Source organism: Canis lupus, chromosome 28 (assembly GCF_048164855.1).
Source record: "Canis lupus baileyi chromosome 28, mCanLup2.hap1, whole genome shotgun sequence".
Taxonomy (NCBI): Eukaryota; Metazoa; Chordata; class Mammalia; order Carnivora; family Canidae; genus Canis; species Canis lupus.
The window spans coordinates 37,933,188-37,955,784 of NC_132865.1; the positions used below are offsets into that span (position 1 = coordinate 37,933,188).

The 22,597-nt window shown below is 37.3% G+C and overlaps 1 protein-coding gene across 4 annotated transcripts in view; it reads left to right on the forward strand.

Annotated features, from left to right (window-relative positions):
• LOC140620417 (suppression of tumorigenicity 18 protein) overlaps positions 1 to 22,597 on the forward strand; it is a 137,846-nt gene that overhangs the window by 96,302 nt on the left and 18,947 nt on the right. For 3 of the 4 annotated variants that reach the window (XM_072804642.1, XM_072804643.1, XM_072804641.1), the window contains exons 12-17: positions 4,032 to 4,277; positions 10,985 to 11,100; positions 17,843 to 17,905; positions 18,700 to 18,768; positions 21,338 to 21,400; positions 21,729 to 21,809. In XM_072804642.1, the coding sequence (XP_072660743.1) occupies positions 4,032 to 4,277; positions 10,985 to 11,100; positions 17,843 to 17,905; positions 18,700 to 18,768; positions 21,338 to 21,400; positions 21,729 to 21,809 (638 nt within the window). The remainder of the gene's footprint in view (positions 1 to 4,031; positions 4,278 to 10,984; positions 11,101 to 17,842; positions 17,906 to 18,699; positions 18,769 to 21,337; positions 21,401 to 21,728; positions 21,810 to 22,597) is intronic. The other variant, XM_072804644.1, reaches the window with a different exon arrangement.

Below are 22,597 nucleotides of genomic sequence, written 5' to 3' on the forward strand. Positions count from 1 at the left end.
TCCTTTCAGAAATTATTTAAAGAAGATATTAACCCAGTTAGCAGATGAAGAAATAGTAGTATGTATATATTAAATAATTTTCTCTGACTGGCATAGCTATAATTGTTGGAACTGAGATTTTAATTCAAACCTATCCAATTTCTTATGTTCTTAAAGTTCTTATCATCATGTGTTATATAGACTGCTGGCCAACTTAAGAATTTTCACTGACTTTGGTTCCAAGTCTCAGGCAAAGATTTTTACAAAAAGTTATAATTTAATTTAATTTTTAAAAATTTATTTATTTATTTATTCATAAGAGAGACACACAGAGAGAGAGAGGCAGACACATAGGCAGGCTGCAGGGAGCCTGATGTGGAACTCGATCTCAGGACCCCAGGGTTACAACCTGAGCCAAAGGCAGACGCTCAACCGCTAAGCCACTCAGGCATCCCATAAATTTAATTTTAAATTCATATCTTACGTCAGACACTGATTTCTCCCCTGAAATTCCATTATTCCATTCATATTGAATACATTTATACTCTGAACTTAACAGTTTTAATACTCAATTACTATTTGGTAAGAATAAGATAATTTAATTCATTTTTTTATTGTTAATACCCTACCTGCTTTGAAAACATATGTCAGGTAGCTTTCAATATAGAAAAGATACTCCTCAAACAAAGCACCCTGAAGCAAAAGTGAAAGAACATGAGTCAGAAGAGGAAAACCAAGAAACTTATTACAGCAGAGCTAAGCTGAGGGACACTTAATTTGTACGCTTCCTGTTAGTCAAGTCAAAGGGGAAAAGATGGCAGGTGACCCCTTTTGTGTTAACAGAAAACTTAATCTACAGAAAACAGTGATGTATTGTTATATCTGTGTTTTGAAAGCCAACAATTTTCACAGTCAGAACTTTAAGGCAAAGGTATCTTTATTTCATCACTATGTCTGAATACATAATTTTTAATTGTTAAAACATTATCATGCTGTCATTTGGATGATACCAGCCTTAAGACTGTCTTCTAAATACAAGTACAGTAACTTATGTGTTTTCCCTTTTGTTCTTCAGGACACAAATTTCTACCCTTTTCCACTGGTTGTAAGCATATAGGAATATGGGTTGTTTCCTACTTTCTGTGATAGACATCTTCTCCTTATTGTCACATAATCCTTATAATTATCATCTTACTGGTTGCATAATGTGCCATTAAATAGATGCAGCATAATTTCATTAATCATTTCTCTGTTGGTGGACATCTTAAATCACTTCTCATTTTATGGTACAGATAAGGATCATATAATGAATAATTATTTCAAATTTCCATTGAATAATTATATTTACTAAATTACCTTTCACTAACAATCTCCTCTATGTATAACTTAAGCTCCTTGAAGGCAGGAACAATATATTTTTAAATTTTCTTTTCCTCAAAATATGGAAGCTTGAAAACATTAAGTATTTTTTTCAATAATTTAATTAATAAATACACCATATATTGACACCTGTACCTTAAAAGTGGCTGAACGTGATGGTCCTTGATGTTGCTCCTAAGTTGGAAAGACCTATGCCTACCCTCAAAACAAAAACAAAAACAAAAAAACCCTCTAAATTTAAATTTAAATGATTAAAATAAGGATCCAGAATGGCGAATGACACTTTTAGAAATCAGAATACCCGGTTGGTGACGGGGGTGCATGTTGGCTGAGTGTTATGCCCTCCTGCTTCTGTGGCCTCTCCCACCACCCCCTCCTTTGTGTGCTGCCATTTGGAGTTTCAAGCTCAGAGAGAAGTGATGTCTATTGATAAAACTCTGAATAAAAAATCCGTGCAGTAAACGTGTGATCCACCCATCTATGGGCAGAAAGGGACCCTTCTCTGGTACTGTGTGTAATTGTTGAATGCATCTGTGCGCTCACTTAAAGCCCATCTGTACCCTGCTGCCCAAACGTGCTTTCTCCCTATCAAGTCAGGTACTCAGAGCAGCCGGCTGGGGTGCGGGCTATACAAGAGCGCCTCTTTTAAACATTAGGAGAGATTTTGTTCCCCCATCAGCTCATGATTACTCAAGATGTAGAATCATAACAACTCTGATAATCTCTAATTTTTTTGTTTACTATTTGGATTTTTTCCTGTAAAAACTAAAATATATATTAGCGTTGTCTTGGAATAGTTGATATTTTTTCGGAGAGATCGAATCTGCACTATTTATGGGTTTTGCACTATAAAACTCTGCAGCCCAGTCACATGGCTTCTTTTTCCTAAGCCATCTGTCACAGAGGTCTGGAATTTTATGTGAATGTTGGTTGTGCAGTCTTAACCCAAGTTTTTTATTTTTTTAATGAAAAATGTCAGCAACTACAATATTTAGCATTTTACTTTACATTGGCCATTAAACTTGATTACTATAGCTCTGTTTCATTGCTATAGTTATATATCATTTATGAAGCCAAGAATTATTTTGATGTGCTTACGGCAGGATACATTGTCACAGTACGGAGAGAGAGCACGTGGCACTGATATGGTTAATATCTGGGATTTTTGTAACTAAGGTTTATTAATGCTGGTATAAAAACGTATTTGATATTATACAGATGGCATAAGATGTTGTGGTTACTAAGTCATTATCCCGGATAAGCTGTACTGTCAAATTCAGGGCTTAGGACTATCACAGGAGATTAAACTATTTGCTAAAAAGGACAGAAAGATATAGCCAAAGCATCTTAGTGCAAACATATTAGAAGTATATTTACCTCCCACAAATATAATAAAGCATATCTACCTCAGAGGCTGAGAGATTGAGAAGAGGAACTTCACAGGTAAAACAAGCAAACAGAAGACGCGCCTTATTTTCTGGATCAGGTGCGAGCCATGATCCTTTGGAGCACAGCCTCACAGCCCACACCTCAAGGGTGTGTGTTGGGGAGAAGGAGGCAGAGTGTAAATGGGGAGTTAGCATGAATCCCCAGGGAAGGAACTGGCTGCCCTGTGCGTTAAGGGATCTTGCTCACATTTTCAAAGAGACTCCTGCTTTGCCAGCCAAGAGGAAAAAGAGTAGAGACGTTGTCCAAGATTGTATTGTGAATTGATGGATGGTAGTGAAAATACAGAGAGTATTTATCTGGCCCACTTAAGAAAAAGATGAGAGTGCTCTTCTGCACTCTGAGAGTTATCATGTGGTAGTGTTCACAGTTGGCAGCAGCACAGGGCCAGTCCTTACACATGTATCATTTGGAAGATCCAGAGCACATGGGCAGGTGTTGGGACTTGTACCTTAGACCACCACCACCACCACAAAGAGATAGCCAACTATATCCCAAGGAAAATGCTGCAAGGTACAGTGAGTTTCAAGTCTCATACAATGCGTCTGGAAAATAATCACATTTATTCTGAAGTTTTACTGTCCAACTTAACCCCAAACAGTCCTGATGGCAGCTTGCTACCTAATGGCCCCCAGAATCAACAACAGTTTGCCCGTCTGTCTCCCTACCCCATTCCCTCACCAAGCTAACAAAGCTTTTCTGGTTCAAGTAACCCAGGGGAAAAGGTCACATTCATATTAATCTAATATTCCAATAAAAATTCTCTTGCAGCTGGTTATTTTTGCATATATTCCTGTTAGATTAATACTGTAATGGGGGGGTGAGCTGGGAAGTAGTGTTGTGCCTTTTTATAAACTCAAGTGTTAATGCTATAAATGATGAATTGAGAGTGATAATTCTGCAAGCCAGAGAAGGAGATTTAAAGCTAAACTTCAAAAAAATATATATATAAAACAGGGTTAGTCAATACATTTAGCATTTGGAGCATCTTATTTATATTAGGCTCTACTTTGCTTAAACCCAGAAACACGAAGCTCACTAATGGTGCTGCTCTTAAAAGTCTGCCTAAGAATTGAACATTAACCAAAGCAAATCAGAAAGCTAGATTTTAAATCAGATATACTTACATAAAAGCTTGCATTTAAAATTATCCCTTAAAAGCCCCACATGGCTAGGCTATAACTGCAAACTGCTTAAATGTTTTTCTGTTTCCTATTGTATACCAGGGAGCCGAGATAGAAGTGGATGAAAATGGCACATTGGACTTAAGCCTGAAAAAAAATCGAATCCTGGACAAAGCTGCACCCCTAACTTCCTCTAACACTTCTGTTCCAACTCCTTCCTCTTCCCCATTCAAAACAAGCAGCATTTTGGTCAATGCAGCATTCTATCAGGCTCTCTGTGATCAAGAGGGCTGGGATACTCCTATCAACTATAGCAAAACTCATGGGAAGACAGAGGAGGAGAAAGAGGTATTGTTTCAATATGTCGATCACTAAGTTTAAGACAGAATGTGATTGGAGAGTATTCTCAGCTTTTTCCTCCTACGTTACTTTTCGTATTCCTGTTTAGATATCACATAATTCTGTACCTTGTTTCAGACTTTGGTAAAGTGATGATCTTAAATTTCACCAGAAACTGATAAATGAATCCACCTTTTCCTGTCACTTCACTAAAATGATGTCACTGCAGTGAACTTGATCCCCATTAGGGCTGCAATTGTGTGCACTGCATGAGAGATTATATTAGCCATCCCTTTAGATGTCTGTAAGGTGTAATCTGTCACTCAACACTGAAATGCCAACTTACTAACTCTGAGCGGTAGAAGATGAAATCAAATCAGGGATGAATACAAACCATGCCAAATTCCTTGTGAGTTGATATGTTTAAAGAAAAAAAAAATAGCCACTGTCTTTGGAAGGGTGCATCACCTTCCTCAGCTTTTTGAAGTTCAGAAACTTTTGTGGGGAAACTAATTTGATTTTAGTATATGCTTTAACATCTCAGAGCATAAGTTGACATGAACAGTAGTGATCACAAGACGGGTTGTTTCTCCAATTCCCATTCCTCCTTCCCTCTCTTTCTCCCTCCCACCCTCTTTTCCTTCCTTCCTTCCATCTTCTTTCTCCCTCCCTTCTTTCCTTGCTCCCTTCAGCACAGTTTCCTGGCATTTCCATGTCCAGGCAGTAACACAGGTCCTGAGGATGCAGCACCAAATGAGACAAGTCCCCCCTCCCCACAACTACGCTCAGTATAGTAGAAACACTGGCAGGGAACCAAATGGAATAGCACGAGCAGGCCCACAATGAAGAAGAAAAATGCCAACCCTACGTAAAGTGGTCAGGGATGGGTTCCTGGAGGACCCCCTAGGATCCAAGGCAGACTCTTAGTCACTACCACCCACAGCATCACATAGAAGTGGGAGGGGAATTCACACAACAGCTATTTCTGATTACATTCTTCCATGCTGGTCTTAGTCATTTTATTCTGCTTGGCTTTACAAAATCTGCCTCAAGTGTTTGGGGATAGTCTTAGCTAATTTTAAAAGAAACTTTTCTAAAAATCGTGTATGTTTGACTCTGATCATTATAAAAGTAATACCTGCAAAGTATTAGAAGCGGGTTTACCTTAAGCGATGACCACAGACAGACGAACATGTACCTCTTCGCTCTACCCCATCCCTCCCCTCTGCGCCCCCCCACCCCCGGCCATCTTGGATTTCTGCAAAATAATAGCAGTTACACCTAACTTCTGTTTATTTTTATAATCTGTAAATCTATCATTATCACATTAACTGGTCATTCTGCACAATTGGTCTGAAATGGAGGTAAGGAAGCAGTGGCAGGTTATTGAGAAGCACGATCTCAGTGAGTTCAAGATTGTTGATTCAATCTCACTCTGTAGAAGTGAGCTTTAGAGAAAAAGAATACCCTCTCATTCATAAAACTACTTCATCTCCAGCTGGTCCAATAGTTGATGGGATCATGGCATATCCCACCCTACACCACCAAAAGGAAACCTAATCCTAGTTAAAAGATCTGTTGTTGATGGGGGTTCAGTAAAAGGCTCAAGTCACGTGAAGGACTGTATTTACAAAGTAGGTAGGCATAGTTGTGCCCCTATTCTTGGGTGAATCCCACTAGAATAAAACCCACCTTGTTTTTGTTCAGTAGCATCTTAGTGTTATATGCAGGGTGGGACTCAGACTTTCCATCCCCACCCTTGTGACTGCTATTAATGAACCATGGTCAATCACCAGAAATCTTCCTTCCAATGTCGGACATACTGATTCAGTTCTGAGTAGTAATGAAGCAAATTTGCATCAAGTGGGTTTTTGTTTTCATTCATGGTCTCTTGTATTGTTTGATCTTGGTTATAATTTTTGGCCTTGGCAACAGTATTAACAATGCACTCTTATATTCTGAGACACTCCTCCCATTTGGAGGTCTAGTAAGTACCTCAAGAACCTCCTTGGCTATACCTCTTATCATTCAGATAGCCAGAAAATTAGGTCTCATAACAAATATTTTATCTTTATTTCCAATCTTCTTTTTCTTGCGTAATTCCAAAAAACATCTGGATTTACCCTGGCAGCTTCATGGATTCAACTGGAAGATGTTCTTATCCAATGCTTATGTATTTGTGACAGTGTTTTATTTCCCAGCAAATTCATGGGGAAAATGGATTTGTTTAGATTAGATTTCTGCTCCTTTCAGAATGGTTTACTTACTTCCAGTCTGACAGTACAGACTTTTCACTGCTAAAGTTCGCAACCTAAGAATTCTGAAATCTGGAATGGAGAAGTTATGTGGCGATTCAGTGTCACTAAGACTGCCAAAAGAGGACTTTAAAGATGTTAAGTGAGTTCTTAGAGTCAAAGTGCTTGCTCTAGGCTTGATTGACAAATTTTTAGAGAAAGTGTGCATGAGTGAGTTTGAAAGGGGGGAGGGTTGAGGGAGAGGGAAAGAGAAAACCTTTTAAAAAAAATTTTTAATGGGGTTCAATTTGCCAACATATAGCATAACACTCAGTGCTCATCCCGCAAGGTGTCCCCCTCAGTGCCCATCACCCAGTCACCCCAACCCCCCACCCACCTCCCCTTCCACTGCCCCTTGTTCATTTCCCAGAGTTAGGTGTCTCTCGTGTTTTGTCACCATCACTGATATTTTCACTCATTTTCTCTCCTTTCCCTTTATTCCCTTTCACTAATTTTTATATTCCCCAAATGAATTAGGCCATATAATGTTTGTCCTTTCCTGATTGACTTACTTCACTCAACATAATACCCTCCAGGTCCATCCACCTCGAAGCAAATGGTGGGTATTTGTCGTTTCTCGTGGCTGAGTAATATTCCATTGTATACATAGACCACATCTTCTTTATCCATTCATCAGAAAGAGACAATCTTAAGCAAGCTCCACACCCAGCACAGAGCCCCATGCTGGGTTTGATCTCATCACCCTGAGATCACACCCTGAGCCTAAATCAAGAGTTCCATGCTTAATCAACTGAGCCATTCAGGCATCCCTGCAAAATATTTCTTAAGCTTAATTTTTATTGTCACAGTGAGCTGGCCCTGAGTGATTCATTGCTGAGGGAAACTATACCTGATGGGGACACACTCCCACAAAAGTGCTTCTGAAGCACTGTAACTCCTAAGACAGTTTCTCACCCCTTCTTCTTTGTGCTTTCGTCTGTGCTGAGGTAATCTACAAATAGACACTGTTTATTGCCCTGTTCTGAATCTTATAAATGAGAACTGTGATACTTGATAGTTATTAATTTGAAAAAATAGGTTGTATTCAATGTCCTCATTGTGAAGAGAGACACTGAGTTCAGTAAGAATAAAGGTAAGCAATCTTTATACAGTGTCTCTTGTCCTAACAAAAGCAGAATGAAAAGCAGGATTATTGTCCAAGTTTTGGGAGGAGAAAAATTGAGGCTCAAAAAGGTTAAATTGTTGGTCCTTGGTCATATAGAAATTATGACCATTTCATTTTCATTTCACTAAAATGAAAAAAGAGAAGGGAGAGAACAGAAAGAAGGAAAATCTTAAACCGCCCATCAAAAAGTGGTGGCAGCTAGGGAATATTGAGGACAACTAGAAAGGGAAGGGAAAAAGAAAATGAAAAAGAAACGGTTCTTGGCGAGGCGTAGGAGACCCAACAATGGTTTATAGTGCTTCTCAGGGCAGCAGAACCAAACTTCCCCTGACCCTGATCTACTGGACACAACGACACAAACCAGTCACAGGAACTGGTCCATTCCTGTCTTTTCTGGTGAGCTCCGCCTGGATGCTGCACTTAGCCCAGGCAACAGACTGTGAATGTTTGAAGATCAGGTGATGGTCAGCTCCAGATTTGACATTGGCACCTCCACCCCTATCCCACACGACACTCACATATACGTATACACACACACACACACACACACACACACACTCATGCACACAACCAGAAATGGAGTGATTATTCCTGATTCATTGCTATCTAGCTCATATGCACAACAGTTGCTTAATTTTGGTGGTAATTTTCAGAAAATATTGTCTGTCTCTCTCAGTGAAATAGCCTGTCCAGATGCCCCCTAAAAAAAAAATTCCTGAATCTGGAAAAAACTCAAAAAATCTCGAAAGGAAAGTGCTGAGAAATAACTAGGGCTGTCAGTTCCATTCAACTGTCAGTTCTCCAAAGATTTCAGGGCTTAAAATGTTAAAAGTGCCAGATGCTATTATCTGTTATTCATGTTACCATTATGTTCTGGTCTTTACTGAAATCAATATAAACTTCCATCTGTACATTAAAGGAATTTCATTGCATCCATATACTTTCTAAACACAATATATCTATGCCAAATTCTCTCTCACTATCCACAGGATAAAATTATTATTTTTAAAATTACATTTTAAATTTTGAAAAAATTTCTTCCAAATGACATTGGCTTATTTTTTACTCAGTGCTATTTAAAAATTTATCTAATAGATTGTGCAACAAAATTAAGAATCCTTTCAGTGATGGTCACCTATATTTTAGTACATACGCTCTCTGCAGGTCTCTTGGGGTAGAATGCTGAGCGAAGAAAAGGGGGAAAGACAATTATTTCATAATGTAATTGCATGCTAGGATTCCATAGTTATTACAAGAACACAAAATATTTTAAAGGTCATATCCAATAAAATTATTCTATTAAAACATTACCATATGTTACTATACCAAATTAAATGCAATATATTCTGCAAGCATTATGTTATATACATTTTAGTTATAATAACTTAAATTTTCATAATTGATAATTTCCTTCAAAATCATGTATTCCTTTGTCTTCAATAATATATAGATTCAGCAGCCAAATTATATATATTCACCTATAAATGTAATGCCTTTAGGAATACTTTAGGAATACTTAGTTTTATCATAGAGAAAATAATAAAAGGCTCTTTTTCACTGTATGCCATTAAAAAAAAAAATCAGCATCTAAACAGAAAAACAAAGGTTGCTCCACACTGAGACAATATTGGATTTAGCATTTGTATCTACTTTCAAAAAGCCAAGACATTTATAAATTGTAGTGGGAAACACTACCTGGGTAGAATCCAGGTAGCACCAAATGGAATAGATGGTGGCATTACCAGGTTTAGGGTCTTATAATTAGGAATTACTTCACGTTAGACATTTATATTATAAAACTTAAAAAGGATAAGCACCATCCATCTATTTTGCTATAGATTCCATGGAAGTCTCATCAAAGTGGTACTTCTCTTTCTATCTTAGAGGGCAATTATAATCAAGACCCATTCTCCTTATTTTTAAGTGGTGTATTGTTATTTCCTACTATTTTTACGTATATCAATTTTAAAAAATGAGAACTTTGACTTCTAAATAATATGAAGAAAGAAATTGTACCAAGCCAGATTTTATTAATTTGGCCTAAAGATAGCTTTACTTGAAATAGTTTACCAATGTACTTACCACTATAGGGTTTGTGGAAAACGGTTTAATTGTTATCCAAGTAATTAATTTAAAAATTACACTTACCTTTATGACTGAGATAAAGGTATAGAATTTTTCCTTGGTTGGGAAAACCCAGGGCCATTCTTTTCCATTGATTTTGAGTGTAGACACAGGATTATTAAAATTATGTTTTGCCATCGCATTTTTGTGTCCATTTGATTTAAAAGAGACTTACCTTGAAAGCTTCAAAATAGTTATCTCATTTTAAAGAGCTCAGTACTTTTGAGAATTAGAATAATTTCTATAGTTTTCTATATTAGCAATCTGATTTAGTATTAAATCCAGAAAGTATTATATTTACTAGATATAAGCTGAAAATGAAAATAAGCTAATTATGTAATTGAGGAATACCATCATTAGTCTTCTGTAAGATAATATATCAGGTGGTAAATAAATTATTTGAAAGGAAAAAAAATAAAAAAAATTATTTGAAAGGATTACTAAGTCTTCCTTATGAAATCAAGATCAGTATTAAGCTCAGAAGAAGGCCACGAAAATTAGTGATCATTCAGCAAGAAATTTCATCCAATGACTAAACGATACCAACTTAGCAAAAGAGGTAACTTAAAATAGGAAGTGATGTGAGAATAATAGCAATTATCCAGAAGAATCAAATTCAATGGCTAAATATTGTGGACCATTTATTATATATTTAAACAAACAATTTAAATGTTAATTATTTGTATATTAGAAAGGACATTTGTTAGCCTAAATTTACGTATTCTTTTTTTGTTTAAAAACTTGTGTTTCAAAAAAAAAAAAAAAACTTGTGGCTCACTTTTGCAATATTTCTTTTGTTTTACCAATGGCTGCTATGTATATAAAGAACTATTCTTATGTTCTCTAGGAAATATTCATTGTATAATAAAATCTGAAATGTATTAGTTATATAGCTCAAGAAATGCCTCTGTAGTTATACTTGGCAAAATGTGAACTTTTAAATATGTCCCTATAAATTATAATTTTTTTATTCTTCACCAAGGATAGAGGTCCATAATAATTAGGATATAACCTTATACTTATCACCTTATTAATTTTGTGTACAAATCCTGTGAAGAATATTGGCTAAGTTGTTAAGCTAAAACTCAAATTCCACCCTGATGACTTCAAATACAGTTGTCTTACCAGTATGCCCTAATGCCTTCTATACTTCTATATTTTTTTTCTTCCAGAAAGACCCAGTGAGCTCTCTAGAAAATTTAGAGGAAAAAAAGTTTCCTGGAGAGGCCTCCATACCAAGTCCTAAACCCAAGCTCCATGCAAGAGATCTCAAAAAAGAACTAATCACGTAAGCAATCTTCAATGGCATATTCTGTGAGATTCTAGAATTAGGAGACTCAAGTTCATAATTTTAAGTAGTAATATCCTGGTTTAAATAGCTGACTTGAGGAGTGTTTTAGGGCAATTTCAACCAGTCAATAGTTAAATGTTCGATACATACCTAAATTTATGCTTAAAATTTAGAGGATTATGGGAAAAAAAGTGTACGTGACATGATTTCAGACTAAGGGATGACTGAAAAAACAAAAACAATATAAAACAATTAGAAATGTTTATGTGTTTTGTTCTGTTTGGCTAATCAGAACCTTCCACTGTGCTCTGCTCCATTGAGTCAGGCTGAACTGCAGCATCTCCATAGTACTGTTTACTAGTCTCATGGCTTTAAATATAGTTTTCAAACTCATTTGAACCTCATTTGTTAAATATAGAGAAGAGCTATTGAATCATCTCATGGTATTGTGATAATCTAAGGAAACAATCTATAAGAATATGAAACGCCTAGTGGATAATATGTTTTCATAGTGTGACAATTATTAATGCTTGTGGCATAGACCATTAGGACATAGTATTCAAAGCAAGATTATTGCATTTTGCCCACTAAAGGCATAAACATTTTTCTTAATTGGGAAGTACATTAATTCATGCCTCTATTGAAATTTTTTGAGAAACTAATTACAATTAGAACTTAATTATTATGTTGAAATTTAAAAAATTTTACATGTGTTTGAGGTACAGATGGCAGCCATTTTCTTTTTGATTCTGCAGTAAATTGGAAGTCCCTAAAATCTATTAGCAAATTAATGTTTCTTTCCATAACATAATTATGATATTGTTAGCATAAGGATGATACAAAAAACCTACTACCTATAGATCTAACCTCTCTCACAGACTCCGAGATTCTCCTTGAAAGCAGAGGCCAGCTTTTTCTTTTTGGAGTGGAATTTTTCCATTTAATTTTGGGATTCTGTTAAAAATCAGTTAACATTTTTCATGATGATGAGTTCAGCGATACTATAAAGTCAGTTGTGATGATGGAGTGAAAGACCCAGAATCCATTCTTAAGGATCTTAAGGATCACATCTTTTTAGGACTAGTTGGGTCTAGCTATTCTCTCTGTGGCAGTGGAACAGTTGTTAATTTATTCAGTAACTATTTTTTGCATGCCTACTATGTACTAGGCATATATCTGCCCTTCTGGAAAGCACCTTGAAGGAAATGGGTCTAGGGATAGAGAATGTTGCTCTGGATTGGATGAATGAGTTGAGGAAATGCTTATGTTTTGATAAGAAGTTCTTAATCTGACACCTTCTGACCCAAAAAGGTCCAAGTCAGTGCTTCAGGGAGTCTATGAGCTTTATAATGCTTAATGCAAATCATTATTTGGGTAAAGGAGTTTATGGTTTTCATCACCTTCCCAAAGGGTTCTGTGACTCACAAGAGTTTAAAGACCAGGGCACTCAATGGCAGTAAGTACTAGTTAAAACTTCAGTAAAGGCCAGGAGAAGGGACAAGTTTTCCAGGAGCAGGACAAGTTTTCTGGAGCAGGAACTCTGAGCTGAGCCCTAAGAACCAGTAGGACCTGGAGAGAGAGAGAGTGCAGGCATGAAGTCAAGCAGGCTGGAGCCCTGGGAAAACTGCCTGGTTGCAGGTCTTGCATGAGCAAGCCATGGGTGTTTAAAGAGAAAAGTGAATTAATGACACGGTGCTTTAAGAACAGCGTGCAGAATTACTCTGAAGCTGGATACACTCTTGGACTATGTCAGGAAAGTCATCTAAAACATTGATATAGACAGAATAAAACACTGATGTACAGACTCAGAAATGAGATCATGAGGCTAGAGAAAGTATAGAAAGAAAGGCATAGAACACTCTGAGGCCTTGAGGACACACATCCCCACATGCCCTTGAGAGGCAAAGAGGAAGCCTACAAAGAACACAGAAATGAGGCTGTTCGGAGATGCAGGAGGACAACTAAGAAAAATGATTGCCATGGGAGCAAAAAGCTTCTTTTTTCCCAAACTGGGCATCTGATATTATTGATTTGTACTGTAAGTTCAAATAGGTTAAGAAAATACTGGATAAATATTTGGAAAATAAGTCTTACAAAGTAATGGAGGCTGGGAAGGGAGTCCAAGGTGGGGAAATTCAGAGAAACGTGTGCTGGGACAGCGCAGGTGTTGCCACCACATTTCTACAAGGATAATAATGAAGATTGTGCAATTTAGATCAGTTGCGTGGCCCTATTTTTTTAAACCTTGAAGATCTATGACTGTGGGTCATTAGAATTTAGAGTGTGATTCACACAAATCCCTCATGGATACAAGTTGGCCTGGGCATTGTCAAGATGGCAGGCTCTCCTAGGTTCCTTCTCCACCTCACCTCCAGTTATCAGGCAAGGGAGTAGAGATATCAGGATAGACGGTGAGGGAGGAGGGGGCAGGAGGTGTTTTAGGCAAACACAAGACAGGAACTGTTGCTTTTCTACATTTATAACCTTAGCAAGCATATAGTCCTGGCTGGGTGGTGTTTCACATGAGTAAGTGAGGGAGCAAGTGAAATGCAGAAAAACGTTTTCTGTGTGTAAATGGTGAAATATTGAAGTATATTCATACACAAATATATTCAAAGCTGCCAATCAATGAGAGACTCTAGCAAAAAGTAATCCTTCCTTTTAGACCCCAGCATCTTCTGAATCCCTCGGTATAAAAGTTATGTTTCAGTTTTTCTAATTAAAAAATTAAAGACCCTCTCCTAACTGGCTTTCACCTCAATCCCCTGTCTCTTCTTCCTGTTGTAGCTAACCTCCTCAAGAAAGTGTGGCTCCGTATCTCCCTGATAGGCCTTCTCCAAGATAGGCTTTCATCTCATCATTCCACTGGTATCATCCTTAATTTCTCCAGAGAATCCATCTGTGTGTGGTTTCTTGGTCCTCTTGACCCTACTTGACAGAGCTGATCACTTCCTCCTCTATCTTCTGCACCTGGCTTCTAGGATACCACATCTTAGGACAGTTTCTCACCTCACCTGCCTAGACTCCTGGGCAGCCTTCCAAAGATAGAATGTCTCAGAGTTCAGTCCCAGAACCTCTTCTCTCCACTGTCTACACTCAGTTCTTTAGTTCTCAGTGTTAGAACCATCTGGACTCCAAGGACTCCCAGGCCTGCGTTACCTCTGGACCCACTTGCAATGGCCACAGGGAATGATCTCTCCTCTCTCCGGAAGACCCTGCCCCTCACTCTTCACCAGCCACCTCTTCTCTTTTCCTCTAAGTCTTCGGGGCCTCACTGTTGTGATTCCTTCTGCGACAGACCTCAGCAGGGTGCCATATGTCCTCATCCTCCCTCAGCTCTTCTCTCAAGTGCCACTTACCTGAGGGGTCTTCCTGGCTACTTATCACCACCAGTCCCCCAGTCCTGATATTCCTATCCCCTTTTGACAGATCTCCAGTTGTCCCTCAGTATTTATCACCTTCTAATCCACTCACACATTTTGCTTGCCTGTATTCTCTATTGTCTTCCTTCCCCACTAGAGTGGAGGCACCAGGAGGCCAAAGGTGTTCTTTCATTGATTTTGTTTTCTCCTACATCCATACCATCTCAGTATGTATAGTATTTGCTATACTGCCTCTCACTTTCCCAGCTACGTGAACAGTGAGTTAGGAGCAGGGAACACATCTCAAATGCTGTTACAGGCCTTGCACATAGAAAGTGCTCAAAGAAATTTTTGCTAGGGCAGCACTGGTTTATTGTGTTGACATGTGACTGATTCTTACAGTCTTAGACTTCATTCTTTGTGGATTCCATAGGCAAACATCACTGGGTAAAATATCAGGTTCTCTTATGAGTTTAATGTTCACCTGAGACTCAGTGGCTGGAGCGACATGGCGAATGTAGTACCAAATACACTAGAGCTTCCATTTCGCCAAACACTGTTTCTCCCAAGAGGTGACGTGGGATTAGCTCTTCACTTACTCCCTTGTGGAGCTACCACTCAAGTTTTTAAAATCTTTGTATGGATTTTGCTTCCTCATATAATTTTGAGTATCTTCAAACAAGGCAAATTTTCATCCTTTGAAGGTAGATTTTTGGAAATTGTGAGAGTCATTCCAAACTAAATGTCATGTACAAAATTAATTAACCTGCATTACCATTTTGAACAGAGACATGAAGTGAGATTATTTTGTGATGGACACTTCTCACTGGGACAAAGCAAGTACAAAAGAGGAAGTGTTCTAAAAACAGTGGAACAGTTTTTGAAATATAATCTAATCATGAATTCTTAGAATATTAACTCTAGAGACATCGCGGTTCTTTCCTAATTTTCCAGACAGATGAGTGCTTCAATGGATACTGCTCGTCTTAATGTACCTGTGCTAATAGACTGGTTTTATAAAAGTCTTAATACTCTATAGTTTCATCTTTTTTAAAAAATTATCTTTTGCTTTATGTTTCTAACAGATAAATGTACTTTGATTATCAGAAACTGTTTGCAAAATAAGATTTTTTAATGTCGTTGATTAGAATAAATTTTCTTAGAGTTTGAGGGCCACTTACTGAAGGAACTAACTAGCTTGTTTCCTTTCTCTAAATGTTAATACTTTCATTTGCAAACCAACTTAGAATGTTTCACCAAGCTCCTATGGGTACATGTAATTGGGTAAGATTATTCATTGAAAATTTGTAATTTGTATCAGAATCTGAAACAAGAGCTTTTCCCAGAACAACGCTGTCTCCAGTCCTTTCTTTATTCCTTGACCTCTTTATACCACCAAACTTTAAAAAAAAAGGTAATTAGCAGCTAATTAAATGCATACTTTATTGCTTAGTTCCTGATTTAGAACTCATTGGCATCTTTGCCTCTCCCAGCAGTATTGATAGGAGTAATTAAAAAATATAAATAAAATTTAAGAATAAAATAAAATAAAATGCAGTGCTGTTTTTGCACACTAGGTGGCCATGTATTTCTGAAATGGGGATTCCCAGGCAATTACAACAGATCTCTCATGCTCTGAATATTACAATTGTATAGTGTTCAGAACAGAGTGTTTCTCCATTTATTGGGTGAATGGTATTTGCAAGATAACTGAGCTCAAATGTTAATCATTGTTTTTTTTTCTTTACTTGTTTACGTGTATATATAGCTACCACATTTTTCTAATATCCCATCTAGGGAGAGGGGTGGGGGAAGAGCCAGGTAAATTCAGCTTAGATTGAGCCCTAAAAATCAAATATCTCTCTGAGAGATGGAAATGCTCTAACTCATATAGTTTCTTTTTCTTTTTTTTAAGATCTTATTTATTTATTCATGAGAATGCACAGGGAGGAGAGAGAGAGAGAGGCAGAGACACAGGCAGAGGGAGAAGCAGGCTCCATGCAGGGAGCCCGACGTGTGTCTCGATCCTGGGTCTCCAGGATCACGCCCTGGGCTGCAGGCGGCGCTAAACCGCTGGGCCACCGGGGCTGCCCACACATATAGTTTCTTTAGATTACCTGAGGATGATAGAAAGAAAGTAGCTCACAGGAAAACAAAACAAAACCTAAGGTGACATTTCAGAAAATCTTGGATGTTGGCCATCTATTTCTAAATGTACCTTCCAAGGGGTGATCTCTGTATTCTACACATATGGATAAGCCTTCACTTCAGGCCGCATGTCAGAGAAAACCAGAAGCCTGAATGACGTAGCTGATTTTTCCTTTAACACCATCACAAGTAGCGCTGAGTAGGCTGGGGTCAATCTGCTTACTACAGATAAGTGACTTTCGAGCAGCATTAGAGGAAAATAAATGACTGAGAAATGAAGGAATCTATTAACTACGGAAGTGAATCTTCTTATATTATTTTTAAGACACACCTAAGATGCACGGAATGTGACCAGCTTCTGCGATACAATGGAGTGCACCAGTACAGACTCTGGTCTTTGGCAGATGGCCTGGAGAGCCTACTGCTTTGGTGGTTAATTAGCAATTGTCTATGATGGTTTCAAGGTTTGGATAAAATTGATCCCAAGCTTTAATAACTAAATTTCTTATCGGTTTCTATATTGTCAGCAACTTTCCCATCTAAAATATTAGTTTACCTTTCCAGTATATGTAGTATTTTCAAAGATTTTCTTTTTCAGATAGTTTCTAAAATACTTACTAAGTTACTGTGATGACCTTCTTTATAGAACTCACAAAAATCCCCGGGGCACCTGAGTAGCTCAGTTGGTTAAGCATTCGACTCTTGGTCTCATGTCAGGTCTTGATCTCAGTGTTGTGAGCTCAAGCCCCACATTGGACTCAACGCTGGGCATTGGGCTCCACACCAGGCATGGAGTCTACTTAAATAAAAACCCTCAAACTCACAGAAATTCTTTTCTGAATCTGTCATATAATTGGTGCCAGTATTCCTAAGAGCCACTCCCATTATAAAACACAGGTTTATAACATCTATATTTTCAAAGAAACAAAACATCATTGGTTGTTGGCTTACAACATCACTGGGGCATATATTTTAGCATCACTTTCCTGCATGATTTGAGTCTGAGAATTAATACGATCTTGAAAACAAATACCTTCAGATCATGCCAATTTTTTTCTAGCTTGTCTGCTGGTTCTTAGATAACATAAATCCTTGGTTCACTAGCTCCTGCGTGTCCTGTGCTGTGCTAACTGATCTCGAAAAGAGAAGCTACCTCATAACCTATAGATAGAGCAAATGAATCTGTGAGAAGCACTTGACTTTAAATCTATATTTTTTTATTGACTCAGCTGTCCAACGCCAGGATGTGATGGAAGTGGCCATGTCACAGGAAACTATGCATCCCATCGCAGGTAACTAATAGCCTACAATATTTTATTCTAATGTAAATATTCATTCTCACCCATTCTCATCTTCCAGGAAGATACTATCTGGATCTGGAATTGAGGAGTGGGTTAGTTGGAGCTTTGGGTTTTTTTCCCTCATCAATAAAGCTAATTTAAATCATCTGGCTTTTTATTTCTATGGCATAGAAGTCATGATTTTTGGTCAAAAAGTTTTCCGATCCTATTGTGCAGGTTATAAGGCAAAAGACAGAGTTTATGTTAGGGCTTTGGCTCTGTCTAGCTTTAGGACTCAAGTGAAACCAAGATAAGATAGTAGCATGACTTGGGTTGACCACTTTGTGGGGTGTGGCATCCTCAGCCCTGGGCAAACAGCAGATCAAGGTGTTAAACAGTGCAAAAAAGCTGTGTTTAATCTTTCCACTTACCTTCTTCATTGGTGTGATTTGCTTTCCCTTTGGGCACCAATTAAACTTTTAAGACATCACTCCTTGGTGTGCAGTAGAAATGCACTCCAAATCGGTAATCATTGTATCCCTGAATTCTAGAGTGGAGGAGTCTCATTGGGTTAAAGCCCTTCATTTGATAAAATAGCAAACTTGAGTCTATGAGAAATAATTGAAGTGCCCACAAGCCCAAACTGGTTAGAGTAGCAAAGTCAGATTATAGTCTAGTTATATTTTTCCCATTTGCTGGTCACCAGTAAATTTAGCATATGTTCACAAACTCAAGATACCATTTGAGTTTGATCTGTATATGTCATTGTTGTGTGTTTTGTTTTTGTTTTTCTCATCCCTCTTTAGTGTTTCTGGATGTCCTTTAGCAGATAAGACTCTTAAATCCCTCATGGCTGCTAACTCTCAGGAGCTTAAGTAAGTATTGGAATCATGAACTCCTAGCTCTTCCTCAGCTGTGTTAGGACTCCCCTCGTTCAAGACCCATGTGGGTCTTCACTAACAAGTACTAAATCATGACTAACCAAATTATAACCAATGCATTCTTTTACCACAAAGGTCAAATGACTAAAAACAACCTCGGTGTAATTTAATTTAATTCATTTGCTTGCTTTGGGGATTTTTTCTTTTATAACATTTTTTAAAATAACAATAGAATAATTGAACATAATTCTTTTTTCTGCTGATATCAGAATTTATACTCTAAATCAGACCCATGAAGTGTGGCAAAGCACTTTCATCATCTAATTTTAAGTAAACAGTATAATATTTTACTTTATAGGAATTTTGGATCCTGTGACTATCTTTCACTTTCAGTACCCAACCGAGTCTACAGGATCTCAAAGCCATGTGTATATTAACTTCTACTTATTGATTTTATTTTTCCTATTCTTCTCCTCTTTATTTCAAATTTCTCACTTTTTTTGCATCTTGCTATATTACATATAGGTAATAAAAAGTTATAACCTATCTTATACCATTTAAAATATAATAGGGCATAAATTTAGAAAAGATAAGCAATAACATTAGGCAAACTTAATGAAATATTTGCAAATAATAATATTTTAAGAAAAATGAGGATTACTATGTCTAATGATAAAATAATATTTGTGTAAGTAGCAGAACAAACATTGAGGTCTAAATCACAAGTAAAATTTCAGATCTTTCATTTTCTTAATATTTTGTTAGTCTTTCCATTTTCTAGCTTGTTTAAAATTCTTTCTCTAAAAATTACAAAGAATAAGTTTATGAAAGAAGACGTGAATGTGATTTTAAACAGATATGAAACGGAAATTTTAATACCAGAAATAGCAAATGGAACTATGAAATATGCAACTTTTCTCGTATTCAATATGTAAAGTACAGTTGATTGTGTCAGTATCGATCCTGGAAATCATGCTATAGATTGCCATTTTTCTAGGCTGAAATATAAGAATGTTAGGTCAAGACATGACTAACAGATTGAAAAGGGAGAAGTTGCCAGGCAGCCTTACTCAATCAGACTTACTTATCTTACTCAGCGCTTATTATTCAATCTTACTCAATTGTTCTAAACTTGTACATTTCCATGCCTTAATAATAGCTATTGGTTCTCTTAAGTATTTTCTCTAAACATTATTTCTAGAAAAAAATGTTGATAACACTTTGAAAACATGTAGATTGAGAAGTTCTTTTTTTATTTTTTTTATTTATTTATTTTTTTTAGATTGAGAAGTTCTATAGCAATATTCAGTATTTACATGTTTTATGCAGCCATCTGATAAATAACCTCTTTAGGTTTTTTCTATGGAAAAAAGAAAAAGACATTTTATTGACCTATTGCTTAGATACTCAAGTAGAATTTCAAAGCAAGTTCATTTGCACAGATTTGTTTATAATTGCGATATGCTAGTAAACCACTATTTTATGAGAAATTTTAATAGAAAAAGACCAGCATTCAATCCTCTCCTGCCATATAGAATACAAACTCTATCTTTAAATGGTTGGTTAAAGGTGCAATGCAGATTTCTCTGGTTAGCCTGCAGAGATGTATGAGATTTTAAATTTTGTTGGAAGAAAAATCATTTACTCTCCATGTTCTATCAGGATTGGATATAAAAGCATTTTCATACAAGTTCAGTGGGTTAGAGTTTAAGAAAATGAATGATATTATTTATTATTATTATTATTATTATCATCATCATCATCCTGTTTGGGTAGAAATCTGAATTGGGGTGAGCATATAGTGAAATAGTAACAAAAATAATGTGCACAGGAACCTTCAGAAAAGCAAACATTTTAAAACAGCCTCTGTGACAAATAGTGAGAAGTTATATCAGTTTTTACTTTCAAGTGTATTTTGAAGCCTATTCCTATTCAGCATTCCAAGTAGAATTGGATTTCCCTTCCTCTTTTCCCCTTTTCATTCCAAATTTAGCAGTTGATTGTTGATAATAGCTATTGGTAGATTTTCCAAAAGGCCATTTAAGTTGGTCCATGAGGCAGAACAGACCAGGTGCAAATGACTTAGGTTCTTTGGCAACTATATTAATGTGCCAAGTCTCTAGAGCTCGCACATACCACTCTTGTTCATCTGCATTTAATGGATTATTGTGGTAGTGGAGCAAATCAAAGAAAATAAATTGTGCACAAAAACAATTTGGAAAACTTTACTTCTTAAGCAGAAAAAGGGAAACTTTTCATGATATAGACAGAAGGCTGGTAGTAGGTCATGGGCCAAATTTCAGGTTTTTTCCAAAATAAAATTTAAAATGAAAAAACGCAGGTAGTGTAGAAACTAACACACTGTCTCCTAAGCATTACACAGGAGTTATCTAGCTTAACATTTTCTTTAAAAATGTATTCTTAGCCAAAAACTCATTATATTTGAGGAAAAAGGGTTCCACAAAAAGCAGCTCATTCCGTTTAGTTCTATTTGAATGTATCATGACCGCCTTCCCTCCACTATAACTACATGGCCCGCACACTCTGTTCTTTCATTTTCCAGGTGTCCAACCCCAGGTTGTGATGGTTCAGGGCATGTGACTGGAAACTATGCTTCCCACAGAAGGTAAGATCAATTTCATTTCTTTTTTTTTTTTTAAAGACCTTTACTTATTTATTTGAGAGAGAAAGCAGAGAGCACAAGTGGGGATTTGTGGGGGAGGGACGGAGAGAGAGGGAGAAGCAGACTCCTCGCTAAGCAGGGAGCCTGATATGAGGCTTGATCCTAGGACCCTGGAATTATGACCTGAGCGAAGGAAGACACTTAACTGACTGAGCCACCCAAGCACCCCATGGACCAATTCCATTTCTGAAGTAGGGAAAGCAGAATGTCCCCAGCAATGGCCAGTGAGATCATGTGGTTTGGTTTTGTTCTTTGTTGTCTACATACTTAGTTTGTCCGGCTGCCCTCGTGCCAGGAAAGGTGGTGTCAAAATGACTCCTACAAAGGAAGAAAAAGAAGACCCTGAACTCAAGTGAGTGTGACAGTTGAGGTGTGGCAGTTGAGGTGTGGCCAGATGTAGCTTGTTGGTCAAGCAGGCGGGACATTGGTTGAGATGCAACTGAGCATTGATTGAGGTTGGTGGGGGGCGGGGGGGAGGTTCCCCATTAAATGCAAGGACTGTTGAAGCAGCAGAGAGTCTAAGAGCTTGAGAAAATTGTCTTATTCCTAGCTTTGTGTATGCAGTTCTTTGATAATGCAAAAAAAAAAAAAAAGAGTTTATACTTTATCCAATTGTTTTAAAGAAGAACAGCATGATGGAAGTACAAGCATGACAAGTATGGCAGTGTTTCCAAAAAAACTTTAATTTTGGTTAAGGTGAAATTTTATCTTAAATTTTTGCTCTACAACATTTCTAAACATTATTTAGACATTTACAAACCAACATTCCAGTTCTATGGGCAAGGGGCTATATAATGTCGGGCAACACGGTTAACATCTTATACCCGTGGTCTTTGGTTGGAGGCAGTGTAGCACGGTGCCTATGTGGTTGGCTCTAGAGCTAAACGTGTGGGCATGAACTTGACTCCACTTCTTGTAAAATGGGTGACAAGTTACCTAAGCTCTATAAGCCTCATTTTCCCCACCTAAAAAATGAGATAGTAAACTCTCTGCCCAGTGGGTTTGCAGGGAAGATTGTGTGAGATAATGCGCAAACCTTGCTTAGCTCTGGCCTGTGTCCCACTATTTCTGCTAATATAATGCTGTTTTGCTGGTTGTAGCGGCATTTTAAAAAATTCTTCAATTCCACCAGTTGCCATC